Source organism: Oncorhynchus mykiss, chromosome 10 (assembly GCF_057628025.1).
Source record: "Oncorhynchus mykiss isolate SJ-2025 chromosome 10, ASM5762802v1, whole genome shotgun sequence".
NCBI lineage: Eukaryota > Metazoa > Chordata > Actinopteri > Salmoniformes > Salmonidae > Oncorhynchus > Oncorhynchus mykiss.
In genome coordinates, this window is record NC_143031.1 from 35,236,759 (window position 1) to 35,260,138 (window position 23,380).

The 23,380-nt window shown below is 41.4% G+C and overlaps 2 protein-coding genes across 22 annotated transcripts in view; one reads left to right on the top strand and one right to left on the bottom strand.

Moving 5' to 3' along the window:
- Positions 1-1,232: 1,232 nt before the first annotated feature.
- LOC110533726 (guanine nucleotide-binding protein G(I)/G(S)/G(T) subunit beta-2) lies at positions 1,233-13,406 on the top strand. Its single transcript, XM_021618196.3, has 10 exons — positions 1,233-1,749; positions 8,134-8,237; positions 8,896-8,934; positions 9,178-9,284; positions 9,415-9,478; positions 9,893-10,055; positions 10,468-10,534; positions 11,317-11,518; positions 11,727-11,943; positions 12,203-13,406. The coding sequence occupies exons 2-10, from the start codon at positions 8,181-8,183 to the stop codon at positions 12,307-12,309; spliced, it is 1,023 nt and encodes a 340-aa protein (XP_021473871.1). The 5' UTR covers positions 1,233-1,749; positions 8,134-8,180; the 3' UTR covers positions 12,310-13,406.
- A 774-nt stretch (positions 13,407-14,180) lies between these two features.
- The window catches only part of LOC110533727 (misshapen-like kinase 1), a 55,840-nt gene continuing 46,640 nt past the window's right edge, over positions 14,181-23,380 (bottom strand). For all 21 annotated transcript variants that reach the window (XM_090186448.1, XM_090186445.1, XM_090186444.1 and 18 more), the window contains one exon: positions 14,181-23,306. In XM_090186448.1, the coding sequence (XP_090042574.1) occupies positions 23,223-23,306 (84 nt within the window). In that variant the 3' untranslated portion in view covers positions 14,181-23,222. The remainder of the gene's footprint in view (positions 23,307-23,380) is intronic.

Sequence of the window (23,380 nt, forward strand, 5' to 3'; positions counted from 1 at the left end):
CCTGTCTTACAAATGCATTACAATATAAGGATATAATGATTATGCATATTGTGTTTGTTTGTGTGTGTGCGTGCTTGTGTCTGTGTGTGTGTGTGTGTGTGTGTGCATGTGCACACCTCTCTGTCTCTCTATCACACTCTAAGGTGTATACAGTTCAATGACAGTTTAAAAATGCATTAATATAGCCCATAAGAATATAATTATTATGCAAATGACGTGTGTATTCTATATTGTGTGTGTTTGTGTGGTGTGTGTGTACGCACAGGCCTCTGACCTCTCTATTGCACTGTAATGTTCACACAGTCAATGACAGTAAATAAAGCGAAAGAAAAAAAAAATGTGACAGATGATTTCGAAATTAGCGGATTACTTCCTATCATGAATATAAAATCATGGCTTGATAAAAACCCCAGCAGCTCTCACCAGCCTATGGCCTTGCACTTTCTCTCTCTCACACACACACATCTGTTAATTATAAAAAATAATTAAAGGAACCCTTAGTTACATCTCCAGAGTAATTAGGCTACTCTGAGGTATTAATTACACAAGTAGTTTAATCAAAAAGTGAAGGGGAAGAAGTAAGAAATCGGCTATGCTGAGTGATGAGTTGAGGCCCAATGGAGCAACTTCAACAGTTATGTGGTTCTTGGTGGGTGGGCAGTCATTTTCCTATAGGCTAGTGGAAGTAGTTAACGCTATAATCGCACATTGCAGTGAGGGACAGTCTGATTAGTCAATAACTAAGACGCGAAAGGGTTATCATAGAGTAGACAAATGCGACCCTGTGATGATCTAAATCTGCAGTAGGCCGAGGACCTTCTGACAGTCATCCCACCCGTATCCAGTAGACACCAGAGGGGGGTTCTAAAATGGTACAGCCCGAAATGGGTGTGGTTGAATCGTGTTTATGAGATTTAACGTTAGCAAGCGCAGATTTCATCTGAAATTACGTTCTTGTGTTAGATGTATTAGAATTCTGCAATTTAGAGATAAAAATAAAATAACACCTCATGTGAATATACATTATTGCATGCTATTATTTTATTTATTTATTTGTGTACCGATGGGTGGGTTTCCTGTACCTCCGGCAAGATAGCCTTTTTTAAATTGTATTTATATTTTTCTCTCAAGAGCTTAAGCCTGTGTTTTGCAATTTATTTAATAATTCATTTTTGACGAGGAGGCGGCGGTCATTACGAAGCGAGGGAGTGAGAGGAGAGAGGGAGGAGGAAGAGATCCGCGAACTAGCAAGGGAGGAAGGAAGCGAGGATCAAGAAAAATACAATCAAGAGAAAAGCGGAGCATAGAAACCCCATTTATTAATTTCATAAGGTTCAGTGCATTTTCTTTGATGCGTGGACAGACTGCAATTGTGTTCAACTCGCTCCAACAAAGATGTTTTCGAGTTTATGAAGGTCTCGGGCGTAGAAAGGCAAACCATTCTGAAGAGGAAACGGTAACACAACAGCAGATCTCATCTTTTCAAGAGGTCCAATCAAACGGAGATATGGTGTCTCTGTACTTCGATCTTTAATATTTATTTGTACAGCCTACATTGGAGATACTCTGAGCAAGAATCTAGAAGACAAGGAGCAGAGAGGATATTGAAAATATCTACATATTTTTGTCCCTATTTTGTTTTCTAAAGAAAAAAGGGGCCAATAAACACCCCCAGCCTTTTTGAAACATTGCATCCAGATATTTTTTTCGAGAAAGACCAGCAACCTCATCGGAAGCATTAACTAACAGGTAGCCAGCCATCCATTATAAAATGCTGTCAGAATTGTCTTGGATGTAAGATGGCTGGATGATGATGGGCCTATTCATGATTATGCTCATCATTCGATGAAATAGTTTTTCATCTGTATTTTTTGGTAAATATATACATATGGACAAACATCCCCACTGTACAAATTGTTTTATATCTGCGTATAGCATAACTTGCTGTACATTATTACGATAAACTATATTAATAGAAAACCCCTTAAGCGTTTGCATATTTAGCGGCTTCGAAAAATGCCAGGGTTGTCAGGGTGTCAGTGCCATTAACCGTGAATGCCCATGGCTCACTGCTATAATAATCGAATTAGGGCCTTAAATTCATCAAGTTACTGCTACCTATGTCAAGTAGCTCTATACATTTGTAGGTAGCCTAGGCTACTGTTGCTTGCAGTGAGGGAGTAGCCGTCTGAGTTGCGCCGCAAGGCCGATGTAGGCAACCTATTTGTTGATCAGGGAGGGCTGTATAACATTGTCTGTGCTGCTATCTGACCTTAAAATGGATTTCACATTCAATGCAAGGAATTTGTTTAGATTTCTAGAAAATTATACCGAACGTCAATCCAATGACGCTAATATAATGTGCTTAATATGAGTTTACCAGTCTTGGTTCTCTGTGAAATATCAACCGAATAGACCAGTAGTAGGCCTATCATTTACTGTGCATGAACATAAGGGGTGTGGCCACATTGTCATTTTGCATAATTCTTCCAAAGCAGAAGCATGTCTTTGACCCATAGTTTAGGTCAATTATCATTGGTTATCTCTTGTCTTAGAGAAAAGGCTTAAAGAGCTATTATGGTTACATTTTAGCCCACATATTCTAAGCACTGGACACGCTGGTTGTTCGGTACAATAAATCATCATCACTATTCAGCAGTGTTCCATCATCTGGCCTTCTGTAACAATCTGTCTCTTTGTGATGGGCGTCCAGGGCCCTGCGCACATGTGGATTGGAATAAGATTGGCTACAGCAGCACCATTTTAACAATTATTACATATACAGATTAAAGTGAGCGTTAAAATATAGCATTCCATTCCCAGAGAATCCACTGTGTGGAACACATCCTGGCCTAGATGGGGCACTTTAAGGTCTTGTCTACTGTGTATTTTACAATTGTTGTACATATGCAATAGGCTTACAACACAAATTTATGTAAATGATGCCTTCAGTCCACAGCATCAAGAACAACCTGTGCACCCCTGTACCCCCCCCCCCCCCCCCCCTCCCCACACACACCTGAGTAGAGGTCCATAACCAGTTGTACTCAATAAGGAACATTTCATCCAGTTGTACTCTGTGATTTGTGTCCTTTTATACAGCTTTCTAAATGATTTTTAACAGTGGACAAACACTTCAATTCTACCAGAAGTCCTTTCATACAGTGATGTTCTTGCGGAAGGGTTAGGAACAGGAATTTGTGTCCAGACAACATGGGATTGGTTTGGTTACTACCTGGTGAGGTGAATTGCATTGTGATACCAAAGTCCAAGAAAGCATGTGGAAAGGTGAAACCAAAAATGGGGCATTTGATGATGTCAATGGGCGATTGCATCTCATCACATTTCATGATGCCCACTCCTCTCCTCTCCCGCCCTGGTGTCTGGTGATGATGCACCACCACCACCCCCCTTAGTGCTTTATTGGCTAAATGAGCAGCTGTGCCAGGAGACTGTGACCCACTCATTTCCTCCTGTCGCCTTCCATTAGTGCTGTGTGATCCATCTGGTTGGAGGTTCCCCCAGGGAACAATGACCCAGCTAATTGCTCGTCTCCCTAGCCTAGTAGATGGCGATGGTGTGGATGTTTCTGGTTGTTTGTGCATGTGTGTGTTAGGTAATGCTAACTAACTATGAGGCACTGGGATTAGAGGAATATATGAAAAATGTGAACACTACCTGTGACACTACCTGATGCATGCAGTCTACAGTCTACCTGTGAACACTACCTGATACATGCAGTCTACAGTCTACCTGGGAACACTACCTGATACATGCAGTCTACAGTCTACCTGTGAACACTACCTGATACATGCAGTCTACAGTCTACCTGTCATACTACCTGATACATGCAGTCTACCTATGAACACTACCTGACACATGCAGTCTACAGTCTACCTGTGATACTACCTGATACATGCAGTCTACAGTCTACCTGTGAACACTACCTGATACATGCAGTATACAGTCTACCTGTGAACACTACCTGATACTTGCAGTCTACAGTCTACCTGTGAACACTACCTGATACATGCAGTCTACAGTCTACCTGTCATACTACCTGATACATGCAGTCTACAGTCTACCTGTGATACTACCTGATACATGCAGTCTACAGTCTACCTGTGATACTACCTGATACATGCAGTCTACCTGTGAACAATACCTAATACATGCAGTCTACAGTCTACCTGTGATAATACCTGATACATGCAGTCTACAGTCTACCTGTGATACTACCTGATACAGGCAGTCTACCTGTCTGTGAATGCATGTTCTTTTTTAATATCTGTGTTTTCCAAGTACCGGTGCACTGCCACCGACAGAGGTATAGTATTGACAGTGATGCAAATCTAATGTGCAAAACAGAGTAGAATGGTTAGAGGTATTTCATCGGTGTCTAACGGATTTGAATAGGCCCACCAACTCATGTAAATACTTGTGCCCAATTTGGGATAGAATTTGAATGTGAAACCTCTCTCTCTCTCTCTTTCTCTTGTGGGGCTGAATGTAGATGGGAGGATTACTTATTACCCCTGGGTCCAATTTCTAATTCCATTGATGTTGGGCGATTAGGCCTGGCTCACAGTCGGTGTTCCAATTCATCCCAAAGACGTTCGATGGGGTTGAGGTCAGTGTTCTGTGCAGCCCAGTCAAGTTCTTTCACACTGATCTCAACAAACCATTTCTTTATGGGCTCCGCTTTGTGCACAGGGGCATTGTCATGCTGAAACATGAAAGGGCTTTTCCTAAACTGTTGCCACAAAGTTGGAAGCACAGAATCGTCTAGAATGTCATTGTATGCTGTAGTGTTAAGATTTCCCTTCACTGGAACTAAGGGACCTAGCCCAAACCATAATAACAGCCCCAGACCATTATCCCCGGGCGCCGAAGACATGGATGACAATTTAAGGCAGCCCCCAGCACCTCTCAGATTCAGAGGGGTTGGGTCAAATGCGGAAAACACATTTCAGTTGAATACATCCTTTCCCTTTTCTCCTCCACCAAATTTTACAGTTGTCACTATGCATTCAGATGGTGAAGCGTGATTCATCACTCCAGAGAACGCATTTCCACTGCTCCAGAGTTCAATGGCGGCGAGCTTTACACCGCTCCAGCCAATGCTTGACATTGCGCATGGTGATCTTAGGCTTGTGTGCGGCTACTCGGCCATGGAAACCTATTTCATGAAGCTCCCTGCTTACAGCTCTTGTGCTGATGTTGCTTCCAGAGGCAGTTTGGAACTCGGTAGTGAGTGTTGCAATCGAGGACAGACGATTTTTACACGCTTCAGCACTTGACGGTCCTGTACTGTGAGCTTGTGTGGCCTACCACTTTGCGGCTGAGCCATTGTTGCTCCTAGACATTTCCACCTCAGAATAACAGCACTTGCAGTTGACCGGGGCAGCTCCAGCAGGGTAGAAATGTGCAGAACTGATTTGTTGGAAAGGTGGCATGCTATGATGGTGCCACGTTGAGCTCTTCAGTAAGGCCATTCTACTGCCAATGTTTGTCTATGGAGATTGCATGGCTGTATGCTTGATTGTATACACCTGTCAGTAACAGGTGTGGCTAATTTTGAAGGGGGTCAACACATACAACACATACTTTTGTATTAGTGTATTTAGTGTATATATACAGTACCAGTCAAAATTCTGGACAGCTACTCATTCAAGAGTTTTTCTTTATTTTTTACTATTTTCTACATTGTATAATAATAGTGAAGACATCAAAACTATGAAATAACATACATGGAATCATGTAGTAACCAAAAAAGTGTTAAACAAATCAAAATATATAAAATCTATATGCCATGATGACAGCTTTGTACACGCTTGGCATTCTCTCAACCAGCTTCATGAGGTAGTCCACCTGGAATGCATTTCAATTAACAGGTGTGCCTTTTTAAAAGTTACTTTGTGGAATTTATTTCCCTCTTAATGCATTTGAGCCAATCAGTTTTGTTGTGACAAGGAAGAGGTGGCATACAGAAGATAGCCCTATTTGGTAAAAGACCAAGTCCATATTATGGCAAGAACAGCTCAAATAAGCAAAGAGAAATGACAGTCCATCATTACTTTAAGATATGAAGGTCAGTCAATTTGGAAAAATTCAAGAACTCTCAAAGTTTCTTCAAGTGCAGTTGCAAAAACCATCAAGCGGTATGATGAAACTGGCTCTCATGAGGACCGCTACAGGAAAGGAAGACCCAGAGATACTTCTGCTGCAGAGGATGAGTTCATTAGAGTTAACTGCACATCAGAAATTGCAGCCCAAATAAATGCTTTACAGAGTTCAAGTAACAAACACATCAACATCAACTGTTCAGAGAAGACTGCATGAAATCAGGCGTTCATGTTCGAATTGCTGCAAAGAAACCACTACTAAAGGACACCAATAAGAAGAAGAGACTTGCTTGGGCCAAGAAACACGAGCAATGGATATTAGACTGGTGGAAATCTGTCCTTTTGGTCTGATGAGTCCAAATTTGAGATTTTTGGTTCCAACTGCTGTGTCTATGTGAGACGCAGAGTAGGTGAACAGATGATCACCCCATGTGTGGTTCCCACCGTGAAGCATGGAGGAGGTGGTGTGATGGTGCTTTGCTGGTGACACTGTCTGTGATTTATTTATAAGTCCATATTATGGCAAGAACAGCTCAAATAAGCGATGAGAAACGACAGTCCATCATTACTTTAAGACATGAAGGTCAGTCATTCCGGAAAATGTCAAGAACTTTGAAAGGTTCTTTAATTGCAGTCGCAAAAAACATCAAGCTTGGAAAATTCCATAAAATAATGTCATGGCTTTAGAAGCTCCTGATAGGCTACTTGACATCATTTCAGTCAATTGGAGGTGTACCTGTGGATGTATTTCAATGCCTACCTTCAAAGTCAGTGCCACTTTGCTTGACATCATGGGAAAATAAAAAGAAATCAGCCAAGACCTCAGAAAAAAATGGTAGACCTCCACAAGTCTGGTCCATCCTTGGGAGCAATTTCCAAACGCCTGAAGGTACCACGTTCATCTGTACAAACAATAGTACGCAAGTATAAACACCATGGGACCACGCAGCCGTCATACCGCTCAGGAAGGAGACGCGTTCTGTCTCCTAGAGATGAACGTACTTTGGTGCGAAAAGTGCAAATCAATCCCACAACAGCAAAGGACCTTGTGAAGATGCTGAAGGAAACAGGTACAAAAGTATCTTTATCCACAGTAAAACGAGTCCTATATCGACACAACCTGAAAGGCCGCTTGATACGGCAGATTGAACAAATTGACATTTTTGTGTCCACCAGAATTGACCATAATCGTTGGAATGTTGAATCATTAACAAGTCGTTGTAAAATATAGTAAGAAACAGGCAATAACATGGTAGTTATGGAAAAATTCCACTGCCAAATTCTTTGAATGACAGCTATGCTAAATAGAGATTCAAAACTGCTTTAACAATGGTTGTTCAATGTGTCTGTAATAAATAACAAATGCTGCCTGCAGTAATCCTAATCTTGTTTCCGTGCATTAAGTCGTTTGTGGATATCAGAGAGCCCATTAAATGATGAAGCGCTTTCTCAGATTATACCAGATTAGAGATTATTCTCCACTGATAAACCAGACAAGGCTGTACAACCATAAACATACAGATTACAAGCTTTCCATATTTTTACATGTGCTATGTTGGTAAACCATGCACTTAAAATACTGAATTAAGTATTATTTTACAATTTATACACCCAATTTACTCAATCTAGCTGCCGCTCCGCAGCCATGTTTGTGATGGTGTAAAACAACTAGTCTCCGGGTGAAATATGCCAAAATGATTATGATCAGATCACACCCATTGATCAGGTTGAGACCAGCAGAGGACCACAAGACCTCTGATGTAGTTTGAGTCAATTACTCACCATGATAACACTGCAATCAAATCATTCAACCTGATACGCATTCTATGTCATTACATTACAAGCAGATGATTGGTTTGTTCTGACGCAGGCACTGTCCATCATTCTATTTTGACGTTTCTTCTCTTCGACGGAATCCTAACTTGGAACTCTATCACTCTCCTGGCAATCTGCATGAATGTTTTCAGTTTCACCTTTCATCCTATTTTCCATCCTTTGTTCCCACCAGGTGACTGTTTGAGTGACAGAGGATATCGTCGAGGCCAGGGATCCAAAATGAGCGAGCTGGAGCAGCTGCGTCAGGAGGCGGAACAACTTAGGAACCAGATAAGAGTATGGCCGCGTTCTCCTGCGCACACGTTGCATGCATCAACCAATGGTTGCGTGTCTTATCAATGTGCACTGCAGTCGGGCACTAGATTACTATACATATGATGTCGTTAGCTGACACATAAAATACCTATCCAGACGAAGTAAGATCAGGCATGCGTCAGCAACGTCTGAGCAGTGGAACACGACCCAAGCGTTGTAGAGAGACTGCGTTTACACAGGCAGCCCAATTGTGATCTTTTTTTTGCTAATTTGTCTTTTGACCAATCAGTTCAGCTCTTTTGCCAATAATTGGGCAAAAGATCAGAATTGGTGTGCCTGTGTAAACGCAGCCAGAATGTCACTGATCTGGGCCCACATTTACAAAGTCCCAGAGCCTTGGAGTGCTGATCTAGGATCAGTTTTACCTTTTATTGTAGATCATAAAGAATGAGATTACAGGATATGGACAGAAGGACCTGAACCTAGATCAGCAGTCCTACTCTGAGGCTTTATGATCTCAATTAAAGCAGTAAAACCATTGGGTTTAGGAGAGAAGGGGGATGGTGGAAAAGGGAGTTGGCCTAATGAACCATATGGAGTGGTGGGGGGTTGACCTGGGTAAGATTGAGGGAGAGTGCTAATGCTTGTCTAACCACTCTCTGTTTTCTTTGTCTCTTAGGATGCCAGGAAAGCATGTGGGGACTCAACCCTAACACAGGTAAGTAGCACACATGCCCACATAAAAGACAACATGATTATAAACACATAGCCACATAAAAGACAGTATGATTGGTATAGATGTGTCTTGTGTCTGGAAGCCCCTTAAGAACACAGTCAATAAAAGTGTTTATCAATGCCTTAACCGACAGACAATATAGCCGACAGTACATTACATTGCCACATTAACCCTGTGATGAACTTGTCTTGACAATACTTTTCTGTGTGTTTGTGTGTCAACCAGATAACAGCAGGTCTGGATCCAGTGGGGAGGATTCAGATGCGGACGAGGCGCACTCTTCGTGGCCACCTGGCTAAGATCTATGCCATGCACTGGGGCACAGACTCTAGGTGGGTGTAACGTTATGCCAACCCCTTAGGGGGCTTATCCCTCTCTCTTCACACTCTCACTCATGGTGGTACAAGCTGTGCTTGTTTTGAGTAGGTATAATACAATGGTTCTACCTCTTTGTCTCCACAGACTCCTGGTCAGCGCCTCTCAAGATGGAAAACTGATCATCTGGGACAGCTACACCACTAACAAGGTGAGAGCTGCACCCAAATAACAATAATAACAACAACAATCTCCCCAAGAGGCCTGACTAGGTTGACTCACTGTCTGCCTTCAGGAATTGGAAGTTAAATGGGAGCATACTAAAGACCTTCCTTTACTAGGAATGTGTGTTTGACTCATCTCATAATCTGCTTACATCATAACCACCCAGAGTCACTTTGACATTCAAACATTGTAAATGACATTATGCAACGGCACCCAGAAAAGACCCCCACAATTCAGTATAGGGGAAGCACAATGGACTATTATTGTGCTACTTCTGCTGTGTCTGGATTTGGACTTGGAGCAGGACTCATGCCTGGCCCCAGTTGTGATGCTACTCTCCTTCTCCATGGCCATGCCTTTATTCTGTGACACAGTGACCAACTCTTATCCCCCCCTCCAGATGCATGCTATCCCCCTGCGCTCCTCCTGGGTGATGACCTGTGCATATGCCCCCTCTGGTAACTACGTGGCCTGTGGAGGTCTGGACAACATTTGCTCCATCTACTGCTTGAAGACCCGTGAGGGCAACGTCAGGGTCAGCAGGGAATTACCTGGACACACAGGTGAAGAAGCACTACTACACACAAATACCTATGTGACAAAAAGCTTGAGGGATTTTGTGTTCATTTTCCTTTGAGAAATCATGGAAATGTCTTAGCTACCTTCCCCTGTGGCACTACATATGGTTGTGTATGCAGTTCAGTTGTGTATTCCTACCTGTCCCTCGGTGAGCCCCAGGTTCCAAACAAGGATGACTTTAATTCACATGGCTAATTAGTCACAGAGCAACACAATTATAACGACCTGAGACATCCGCTAGAATGTCCCTTAGCTGCGTTAGTGCTAGCTCACCTGTGGCTTCAAATGAGTCACATTCTATAGCATGAGTATTGTTGTAGTTAAGTCTCTGTAGGAGTAACATGCATTTATATGCTGCAGCCAGTGTTCTAATAGATGTTTTTATTTGTGCTACAGGTTACCTGTCCTGTTGCCGTTTCATCGATGACAATCAAATCATCACAAGCTCAGGAGACACTACCTGGTGAGTCCTGATGGATTAGTTACCAAGGCTGATGGAGAATGCAAATATAAATATACTATACCTCCCACATTCCCCCTCGTGAAAGCGAAGCTACTTTTTTTTTTTTACATTTTAAAGTTAATTTCCTGCAATTCCTACACATTTTTCCATAGGGTAGAGGAAGGTGTTTGCAGTTTTTATATGATAACTGATGATCAATTAATGTTAATGTTTAGATTGGTAAATTAGTCTAGCGGCCAGCTAAACATTTTTTGCTGACATGGGCTAATTGCGCATGGCCACAACCACATGTCCCAATTGCACCTTGTGTATTCTAACTCTCAACAGTAAGTTGAGACCCCGACCTGAGTTCCAAAAAAGATATACAGTACCAGTCAAAAGTTTGGACACACCTACTCATTCCTGGGTTTTTTCTTTATTTGTACTATTTTCTACATTGTAGAATAATAGTGAAGACATCATATAAATAAATTTTGATGTGTTTAACACTTTTTTGGTTACTACATGATTCCATATGTGTTATTTCATAGATTTGACATCTTCAATTATTATTCTACAATGTAAAAATAAAGAAACCCTTGAATGAGCAGTTGTGTCCAAACTTTTTACTGGTACTGTATATATTTTATTGGTGTAAAATTGGTCCACGGGCCTACAAAAGGGCCAGTTGCCCATCCCTGGTCTATACTGGTACTAGCTATGAGCTAACCCAAACTTGCACTTAAAATGGTCTAATAACAGCTGTTAAATCCAGTGGGTCCCTGTTCTGTTCTCTCCCCCAGTGCGCTGTGGGACATCGAGACCAGCCAGCAGACCACAGTGTTTTCGGGCCACAGCGGTGACGTCATGAGCCTGTCTCTGTCCCCAGACTTCCGCACCTTTGTGTCCGGAGCCTGTGACGCCTCCATTAAGCTGTGGGACATCAGGGACAGCATGTGCCGACAGACGTTCACGGGCCATGAGTCTGACATCAACGCAGTCTGTGTGAGTGTGCTGAAAAGCTGGGGGCCACTGGTGACCTGCTTTCTGGTTCATGTCATGGCATTAAGCCAGGATACCATAGTCATGTCACTGTTCCCAAAGTCCTTCATGTTAGCTGCACTAGCTAATGCTAGTGTTTAATGTACCTAATGCTAGGTGCATGGCTAGCTGATCTACCATGTCTGTCCCTCCCTCTCTCTTTCCTCACCAGTTCTTTCCCAACGGCAGCGCCTTTGCCACCGGCTCCGACGACGCCACCTGCAGGCTGTTTGACCTGCGCGCCGACCAGGAACTCAGCCTGTACTCTCACGACAACATCATCTGTGGCATCACCTCCGTGGCCTTCTCCAGATCCGGACGGCTGCTACTGGCCGGCTACGACGACTTCAACTGCAACATCTGGGACGCCATGAAGGGAGATCGAGCAGGTCAGTGGAGTATAAGGGAGTGGCTGTCATTTAGGTGGCAGCCATTGTTGTTTCTGACTATTCATCAGACCAATGACTGATATCAGAAAAGACAATGGTATATCTTCTGATTTTATTGAAATGTTAAGACTTCAATTCACAAGCTGATCTCAGTAAAGTTTAATTCAACTCTCCACTAAGGGATCCCTGTGTTAAGGGGTATTGATAAGATGGCTAACTATGACACCTGATGACATTTGTTTGTCCCTCTCTGTGTCAGGAGTGTTAGCTGGCCATGACAATCGTGTGAGCTGTCTAGGCGTGACTGATGATGGCATGGCTGTGGCCACTGGGTCCTGGGACAGCTTCCTCAAGATCTGGAACTGACAAGTTACCTGAGCCATGCGCGCGCACACACACATACACACATTATTGATCATACAAAGTATTCACATCTCACATTTTGGTACACATAGTTTGCACACTGTATTCACACTGTACGTAAAGATGTACACATACACATTGAAACATTGTACATAATATATATATAACGGCAATTAGGTATGAGTTTACACAGACACACATGCCACTTGCAATTTGACATGTTACCAATCCCATTGTATGCAGGAAGAGTCCACCAGAATTACAAACCAATGCCAACACTACCCACAACTGATATGTACACAGCACACACTCGAGTACCATATGTCATTGGAGCCACCGTAAAAGATGTGACCAAATTCAATAAAATCCTCACATCTGCTAAACTAAAACATGCACATACACACATATACAGTACATGTTTATTTCTGAGAGAAACTCTATCCCTTGAGCTAAATGGGGGAGAGGTAGTTATTGGACAATTCTGTTTTTCGTTTGTTTACTCAGTCCCAAATACCCCTAAAATGGATTTTCTGTGCTACAGTAGATGTGTGTCTCTGTGACAGGGTGAAAAAAGTGACAGTAGTGGGAATAGACTGATGGGCTGGAAAAGCAAGAGAATAAGTGAATCCATTAACACTCGAGAGACTACAGACAGGGAGATAGAGCCGACTTTCCAGTGACAGTTAAAGGAAAATCAAGATAAACCATAAATTCTTAAAGTTTCTCCTGGCTCAAACAAAATGCTATCATATAGTTACTGTTTTTATAGATATGTACACCCACATAAGTAAATATGATAGTTTTGGTTTTGATGTTTTTGTTGTATTAATTTTTTTTATTTTTTTTTACGCTTATTTTATTCATGTTTTCCCTGTGTGCCTCAGATACACTTTAAGGATAATTAATAGAAAATGAAATTAAACTAAATGAAATCAATAAAATGAGAGATTCATAAGATGAGTGAGAAATGGATTATCAAGAGACAACTCTCAAATAAGCAGGGGGCAATATTCATACTTTGACTTTGTCAATATATTATGTCAACTTTATGATGGTATACATTGTACATACTATTAATAAATACATGTAGCCTCTTGCCAGTTTCGGCCAGTTGTGTGTACTTTCTTTTTTAGCATTGCGTGTTTAAAATGATGCATGCTAGTTTAAGGGAGATATGGGGATCATGTTTAGCACAAAACAAAGAGTTAATTTGAAATGCTTTGATGAACCAATTTGAACCTTTATGAAACCTACCTGACGCCCAGATTTCTGTTCCAGTTTCTAAACAAACTGATTTATAATATAGTGTCAGGTCATTTTTTTTAGAATAGTCAGATGTATTCATGAAAATCATGGCTTCTATATGATTCTCTACCTTTCTTCCAGGAGCGTTCACTCCCACAGATGGATTTTAAAGGGATTGGATTGGTGCATACAAGACCAAGGGAGTTCACCATGTTCTTTACACCAGTCTATTCCCTAATTCCACAAGGGGGAGTGTACATGTTCACTTCAGGGATATGGTTGATTAGCACGGTTTCCCAAACTCTGTCCTGGGGCCCACCCCTGGTTGCACGTTTAGTTTTGTCCCTGAGCACTACACCGCTGATTCAAATCACCAACACATCAAGTTTAGATTATTTGAATTAGCTGCGTAGTGATAGGAAAAAAATAATAATACATGCACCCAGGGAGGGCCCCAGGACAGAGTTTGGGGGACCCAAGCCTGGTAAATGTGTTGGTTGGAGTGAAGGCCTGCATGATAGTAGGAACTCCTTATAGAAGAATGGAGGTCAATTATACAACACATGCTTAGCCCATTCTTTCATTGGGTGTAAAACATGAACTATGAATAAAGGCACAGTAATACAAACAATTTTAAGATTAGATCAATGTAGTTTTATTTTTCAAACAACTCTGCATTAAGACTTTTACAGACTCATGAGTCCATTTAACATAATCTTGAAAGTTCATCAGTCTATGAAATACAATCTGGAGTTAACCCCTCAAAAACAGAAACACAACATTGTAAAGACATTTAATTTCTTAACTGAAAAAGGATAAGAGATTATAGACCCGTCCAAAGATATCAGCTTTCCGACCTTCACCGGTCCTATTTCCAACAACAAGCATCTATTAAAAATCACAACTCCATTCATACTTTAAATGTTATTCTACAAGGAGATCCAATATTTTGTACAGTCTGACTATATAATATCTGTGAATAGTGTCTTGATTAAAGTGTGACTACATTGGGTGAAGCAGGTCATTGCCTCCATAGCAACAGGCAGAGGCTCAGAGACAGTATGCCTAAAACACTTACTACACAGAAGCAGAAAACCCACCCAAATGAGAACAGTGTATTATCCTTCATTTGGGCTGTTTACACAGCCACCCTAAGAACACAATTCTGCATTTTTCTTCTGACTGTCCACACTGTTTTACATGTGCACATATCAGATTTTTGCATTCACACGGATGTGGGAGAGGCTATAAGGATATTCCTGACCTGTAATCAATCAAATGTATTTATAAAGCCCTTTTTACATCAACAGATGTCAAAGTGCTATACAGAAACCTAGCCTAAAACCACAAACAGCGTAGAAGCCAAAATCAAACTGACCCTTACCTCATTTTAACAAATGTTTAAATTAAATATTGTTTTGCAGGTCAGGAGTGTCCGTATAACCTTTTTCCACTGATGTAACACACAGATGCAATGCTTATTTCTGTCACTGTTCCTTTAAATGTAGCTGTGGTTGTCATGGTAATGGCAGGTAAATGTGCAAAAAAACAAATCTAATCATCCAGACAGGTCACATACGGAACATCAGAATTATATCATGATTGAGATCCACATGTGGTATAAATCGGAAGTCAAAAGATCAGATTCAAATGTGTTTTTGTTGTTTACACATTGGGGAAAATATCAGATGGGTATCAGATATATCAATAATTTACCCACGTTAAGCTCTGCCCCCCTTGGTTACTGTTACAACCTCTGACAACATTTTCCCTGGAAGCCCAATTCCCTTGTCAACCACTGGTGAAATCCCCTCGCAATGATGTCAAACTGTTTTAATACACAACAATTAAATTAAAACAGACTACCCCTGGCTAATCAGGAATCTCTTGGGTATGTTGTGGTGGACTGTCATTATAATTGCTTTACGGGAACCTGGTAAAAACAAAATCAGTTCCAGCCATTATTATGAGCAGTCCTCCCCTCTGCAGCTTCCACTGGTTTGTAGCTAGTGTGGTTAGCCACTGAATGACTCTGAATTCACTGTCAGCATGCAGTCAAAGCTACTAACCACTTTTGGAGTTAACTTGTTAGTGCTCTCAAATCATATCCTGATGTCAACAGCAGATGGGAGTTGTATTAATAGCATGGATAATTTCGCTAGCTCACATACATTGAGAAAACAAGTTATATTACGTTAGGTTGTCAATAGATGCGTTCACACCGCTCCTTAGCCCAGGGCTAAGGAAGATTTTAGCCCAAGGCTAAGAACATTGCAGTTTAAAACGGCCTAGTGCGACAGAGCTAACCTTGGCTAGCCAACCAGTTGATCTGACAAACAATGGAACAAAAGTATAATTTCAGATTAATGCTCCAACAGCATTTCAGGAAACTACGTTTTTCCTCCACTCCCCTCACTGGCGTTAATGTACCGCTTCGACGTCACAGCACAGATTTGCCTAGCTGCGGCCCCCAATGTAGTTTTAACCCACGGCACACGGGCCCTCCCATTGTGCTTCTCTGCCGGTGTTCTCCAACTCAGAATTTACGGGGGGAATTAGCTCGGAAACTCGGTGGCAAAACACCAAATACAGCCTGAAATTAAAAGTAACTGAATTTGTCACTAGCCTCTTCCCAATAAGTCACTGAAGGGACCCTTTCAGGCTGCATTTTTAAAACAAAAATAAATCGCTACACATAGCGACAAAGTCACTAAATTGGCAACACTGGCTAGGCTTCGACACAGTTGCTGCGATTGCTTGCCCAAAATTCTGGTGCGGGACTTAGCGAAAGGAAATTGACAAGAGCTGAATTGAGCTGCCTCACAGCCTTATGATCCACCTTATAGTTCATCAAAAGGCAATAACTGGATTAAAGGAATGAATGCAAAACTAGACAAGCATCATAACTGTTAAAGTGATGTATGAGTATTATGCAGACTGTGGATTAGAAGGTATATTTTCTTGTGATTAAGACCCCACATTTTTTTATTAAACAACATACGGGTCTCCAACACATCTCCTTCACTAACGAGACAAGGACAAACAGTCCAGCTTAGATTCAGTCTGCCAAAGGCCACGACAAACACCCTCCCACAAGTCTCACAGACAGACTGCAGAGAATTGAACTTAATCTGTTCTTAACGCTCATATTGCTTATGAAGGAGAAACGTCACAACATTTGATATGGCAAGGACAGCCTTTGTGATATACCGATGTTCTGTGGGGCTAAAACATTAAACAAGCCCGTTTTACTGTTAGAACTTCGTCGTAACACTACACTTAACTGATAATGAATTTAGATTGGACAATAAAAAGTTAATGACAACTGTTGACCCTCTCCATTCACCAACCTTTCTGTCTCAGTTGACTATTCCCCCATCTCACAATGACAATACATGTCCTCAATATCAGACTGGTCCCTCCCTTCCTCTCAACCAACAGTATGACTACTAGTTAGGCAGTATCAAGAGGAATCTGCACTTCCACTGGAAATACATACAGCTCCACCATCACGCTCATGCGTCACACCCACAAAGACCGTCCAAACATTTATGTACACACCCACATTTATAGCTTTGCTCTCTGTGCCGTAAATTAGAATACTTGTGCTTAGATTAATTCATATACCAGACCGTAAAGTATGTTATACAAATCTGTTTTATAATGTACATTCATTCAGTTAAATCTCTCAATATAATTTACATATGCTTTAATAAAATAGTCCTTTCAGAATATATTAAATTAGTTAATTTCCCACTGCATCTCACCCAGTCCACATATCTGATCACTCAAGAAAAACCTGCATCTTTATCTCCATTTCAAGCGCCTCGAACATCACATCCCAGGTCACTGGCTTAAGTTTCATTTGAACATACAAAATACTATCAAATTATTCTCAACAAATGTGGAATACTCCTATGGCTTTTATATGGTATATTGGCCCCCTCCCACTGTCTAGAGGACTATCACATCAACCTCTGACAAAATGTATCTTTATAGGCATATAATCATTTTCAAAATTCCAAATTTGGTAGGTTTGCTGCCATGAACTGCACATTTGTCCTGTGCCAATATTGTAGATACATGAATGGGTCATACAAGGATATTGTATGCATTTAATACTTCACTGAAATGAAATGTTGATTAAAATTATATAGAAAATGCCTACAGACTACATGTGTAATATTTCCTCTACACTAACTCTTCCACATGATGGCAACAGATCTACAGTCACTGTAACTGCTGAGAGTCTATTACATCTAAAAAGCAGTAGGCAAACATTGAGGTTATTACAGAATCAAATCTATAGTCGTTGACAATGTTACAAATGTAAAAGTAGTTGAGTCATATAGGGATGTTCTGGTTTCTATGTAAGTGCACTTCATTGGCACAGGACACCAGTAACAAAGGAGGCAACTATTTATTATTGTAAACTGTCCTTCAGTATAACCTCTTCTTCCTGGAGTTCAGTTATAAGAGCGATTGGAGGGTCATATTCACTACTCCCCTTTAACCCTCATCACCCAGTCTCTTCCCTACTCCAAGGCACTGCTTAAACTGTAAACATGGCAGTTTGGCTTACTAAAATAGGAGGACCATTTACATGACTGTCAGAGCTACTTGTGGAGTGTGTAAAAACGTGAGATATCAGTCACAATGTCACACAGCTGATATGCAATAAAGTAGGCTAGGGGGAAACTAATCTAAGAATTGATACTGAATTGTGATACAGGAGGAATTGGTCATATATGTGCATGCAAGCATGCTCAGAGTAAAATATAGACATTTTAACTGTACTAAGTGCTTTCATCCATTTACAATCGATTCTGTTCCGTACTCTCCATTTTAATATACAGTACCAGTCAAAAGTTTGGACACACCTACTCATTCAAGGGTTTTTATTTTTACTATTTTCTACATTGTAGAATAATAGTGAAGACATAACGATGAAATAACACATATGGAATTATATAAACTCAGCAAAAAAATTAAAGTCCCCTTTTCAGGACACTGTCTTTCAAAGATAATTCATAAAAATCAAAATAACTTCACAGATCTTCATTGTAGTGTTTAAACACTGTTTACCATGCTTGTTCAATGAACCATAAACAATTAATGAACAGGCACCTGTGGAACTGTCGTTAAGACACTAACAGCTTACAGACGGTAGGCAATTAAGGTCAGTTATGAAAACTCAGGACACTAAAGAGGCCTTTCTACTGATTCTAAAAAACAAAACAAAAGAAAGATGCCCAGGGTCCCTGCTCATCCACGTGAACGTGCCTTAGGCATGCAGATGTGGCCAGGGCAATAAATTGCAATGTCCGTACTGTGTGATGCCGAAGACAGCGCTACAGGGAGACAGGACGAACAGCTGATCGTCCTCGCAGTGCCAGACCACGTGTAACAACACCTGCACAGAATCGGTACAACCGAACATCACACCTGCGGGACAGGTACAGGATGGCATCACAGGTACAGGATGGCATCAGGTACAGAGTGCTCAGACTGTCCGCAATAGGCTGAGAGAGGCTGGACTGAGGGCTTGTAGGCTTGTTGTAAGGCAGATCCTCACCAGAAACAAAGTCGCCTTTGGGCAAAAACCCACAGTCGCTGGACCAGACAAGACTGGCAAAAAGTGCTCTTCACAAACGAGTCGCGGTTATGTCTCACCAGGGGTGAAGGTCGGATTTGCGTTTATTGTCGAAGGAATGAGCATTGCACTGAGGCTTGCACTCTGGAGCAGGATAGATTTGGAGGTGGAGGGTCCGTCATGGTCTGGGGCGGTGTGTCAAAGCAGAGCTCATTGTCATGTAGGCAATCTCAACGCTGTGCATTACAGGGAAGATATCCTCCTCCTTCATGTGGTATCCTTCCTGCAGGCTCATCCTGACATGACCCTCCAGCATGACAATGCCACCAGCCATACTGCTATTTCTGTGCGTGAATTCCTGCAAGACAGGAATGTCAGTGTTCTGCCATGGCCAGCGAAGAGCCCGGATCTCAATCCCATTGAGCACGTCTGGGACCTGTTGGATCGGCGGGTGAGGGCTAGGGCCATTCCCCCCAGAAATGTCCCGGAACTTGCAGGTTCCCGGTGGGGTAACATCTCACAGCAAGAACTGGCAAATCTGGTGCAGTCCATGAGGAGGACATGCACTGCAGTACTTAATGCAGCTGGTGGCCACACTAGATACTGACTGTTACTTTTGACCCCCCCTTTTTTCGTCACATGTCTGTGGAACTTGTTCAGTTTATGTCTCAGTGGTTGAATCTTGTTATGTTCATACAAATATTTACACATGTTAAGTTTGCTAAAAATAAATGCAGTTGACAGTGAGAGGACGTTTCTTTTTTTGCTGAGTTTAGTAACCAAAAAAAGTGTTAAAAAAAGTGTTAAATTAAAATATATTTTAGATGTAAGCTTCTTGAAAGTAGCCACCCTTTGCCTTGATGACAGCTTTGCACACTTGGCATTCTCTCACCCAGCTTCACCTGGAATGCATTTCAATTAAAAGGTGTGCCTTTTAAAAAGTTAATTTGTGTAATTTCTTTCCTTAATGCAATTGAGCCAATCAGTTGTGTCGTGACCAGGTAGGGTTGGCATACAGAAGATAGCCCTATTTGGTAAAAGACCAAGTCCATATTATGGCAAGAACAGCTCAAATAAGCAAAGAGAAATGACAGTCCATCATTACTTTAAGATATGAAGGTCAGTCAATTTGGAAAAATTCAAGAACTCTCAAAGTTTCTTCAAGTGCAGTTGCAAAAACCATCAAGCGGTATGATGAAACTGGCTCTCATGAGGACCGCCACAGGAAAGGAAGACCCAGAGATACTTCTGCTGCAGAGGATGAGTTCATTAGAGTTAACTGCACATCAGAAATTGCAGCCCAAATAAATGCTTTACAGAGTTCAAGTAACAAACACATCAACATCAACTGTTCAGAGAAGACTGCATGAAATCAGGCGTTCATGTTCGAATTGCTGCAAAGAAACCACTACTAAAGGACACCAATAAGAAGAAGAGACTTGCTTGGGCCAAGAAACACGAGCAATGGATATTAGACTGGTGGAAATCTGTCCTTTTGGTCTGATGAGTCCAAATTTGAGATTTTTGGTTCCAACTGCTGTGTCTATGTGAGACGCAGAGTAGGTGAACAGATGATCACCCCATGTGTGGTTCCCACCGTGAAGCATGGAGGAGGTGGTGTGATGGTGCTTTGCTGGTGACACTGTCTGTGATTTATTTAGAATTCAAGGCACACTTAACCATCATGGCTACCACAGCATTCTGCAGCGATACGCCATCCCATCTGGTTTGCGCATAGTGGGACTATCATTTGTTGTTCAACATGACAATGACCCAACACACCTCCAGGCTGTGTACGGGCAATTTGACCAAGAGGGAGAGTGATGGAGTTCTGCATCAGATGACCTGGCCTCCACAATCATCCAACCTCCACCCATTTGAGATGGTTTGGGATGAGTTGGACCGCAGAGTGAAGGAAAAGCAGGCAACAAGTGCTCAGCATATGTGGGAACTCCTTCAAGACCGTTGGAAAAGCATGCCAGGTGAAGCTGGTCAAGGGAATGCCAAGAGTGTGCAAAGCTGTCATCAATGCAAAGGGTGGCTACAAATATATTTGGATTTTTTTTAAAACACTATTTTGGTTACTACATGATTCCATATGTATTATTTAATAGTTTGTCTTCACTACTATTCTACAATGTAGAAAATAGTAAAAATACAGAAAAACCCTTGAATGAGTAAGTGTTAATAATATTTGCTTTTATACTAAATATATTTATAATATATAGAATCCATTTAGAGTAAAGTACATAAAATACCCACAGCTTAAGCATTTCCCCTGATCTCTTAAAGAATCAACGTAGATTCATAGTATGTTCAGAGAAGTATTGTGAATTTTGGTAGGGAAAACAACAATACCAATAGATTCAACAACTTGTTGCCTTATTTTTGTCTTACTACCAGTTTAGTATGATACATAAAAGTCCCTAATGAGTTTGAGTCCTCTAGTACAGTATTGCAAAGCCAAAGATGACACAAAACTGGGACTGCTAAAGCATCACTCAGTGAAGTTCAATACTGGCTCAAGAACCACACAGCTATTGCTTGAAACCACAATAATAGTTCAGTATTATCCACTGCAGCCCCATCCCTACAAACGTTCACACACACACACCTTTGCATACAAACACACATACCCAAATCCATACCAATGAACATAAAATACATTAAAAACGTAGGTTGCGGACAGAGTAGGTCTAGTAAGAGAAAAGGGAACTATATTCAACTGGATAACATCCGCAAGATGAAGAAAACCTGACTTCCATTATAATATTCTTACAACTACATCTCTCTCTCTTCCAAATCCGCTATGTCCTCTTTATTACTGTGAATTCAAAGCCTTCATACTTCATCACCCCTCGACCCCCACATCTTAACAAGTCACCTCACTCCCTTCCACTGGTATATTTTACACACAACAAATTAACTGAACTCCCTTCTCCGAACAAGAACTGCACTAGAACAGCATATATATTGCAATATAACGGCAATATAACAGTAGAGATAAAAGTAAGAATACCAGTTAGGCTAATACCAAATACAGAAACCGTACAGATATCAAATCTTTGTAGCGATATTGACAAGAAACAAAGGTAGAAATATCTAAAGCCAGTTAGAAAGCCTCCTAAACGGTGAGGAAGTCCCATCTCCGAGATGTAGCAAGGGTATAATAAAGGAATAGAAGGTGTATAGCTAGAGCACAGCAGTGTGTTCTCTTTAACTTCTCTGGATTTACTAAGGAATAGAACAATAGTATGTTCACATCATAGATAGTCCATCTTCCTAGGAGGTTTTTTTAAACCTACATCCCAAAAAACATCAAAATAACAAACATTAAATCAAGTTTTAATCAAACGACACTTCTTATTTTTAAACAATGAGTTGAATAATGATGTCATAGGGAATCAGAAGCTTAGCATAGTGAGTGAGCTTCTATGGTGAAGTGTTGCAACAATACTTCAAACCTCTAGGGTGTGCCAGTACAGTATATATCAGGTCCATGGTAACGCCCCAAATGGAGGTGTAATATACAGGTCTGCCAGTGACTTCAATCTACCCATGTTCTCTTCCATGTGAACATGTTAGATACTGGCTATTTACAATTCAATCTGGACTTATATTGGTTCAATCTTGCCTTCTTCCAAATGTATTTCACCAGTAAGGAATGTTTTTAACATAAGAAGGAACTAACTACAGTAGTTACGACTAAACACAGGTCCACCAAGTGACTGAGGTACAATAATACAGGACAGGTATATATACACAGTAGAGTAGAGATGATATTACATGAGAATCCTGTGGTGATGTCTCATAGTTAGCTACCATTTCAGAGGGAGCTCAGTCAGTTTAGGGGAGTCAGCAGGTGGCAGGTGAGAGACTTTGTCATGAAGACTTTAGGCTGGAATGGATTTACAGTAGGCTTGTGTGAGCTGTATGTGTGTGATGTGTTTGTGTTGAGTCTGACTGTGTGGTGTGTCCTCGTATGGTGGGGGGGGGGGGGTTGAGTGTCTTTCGCTTGGCCTGGTGGTTTCCATACACTGACTGACTACGGGACATAATTGTATGGGACAATGTTGTTTCACCAGTTCATGATGCAGTTCCTGTTCAGGGTCATGAAGTAGACCTGGCTGCTGCCCCCGGAGCGCACCGAAGCAAAGAACACCTGAGATGCAAAACAGAAGATTACAACCACACACATATAGATTGGGTACATTTCTGAATCCATGTGTGTGCGTA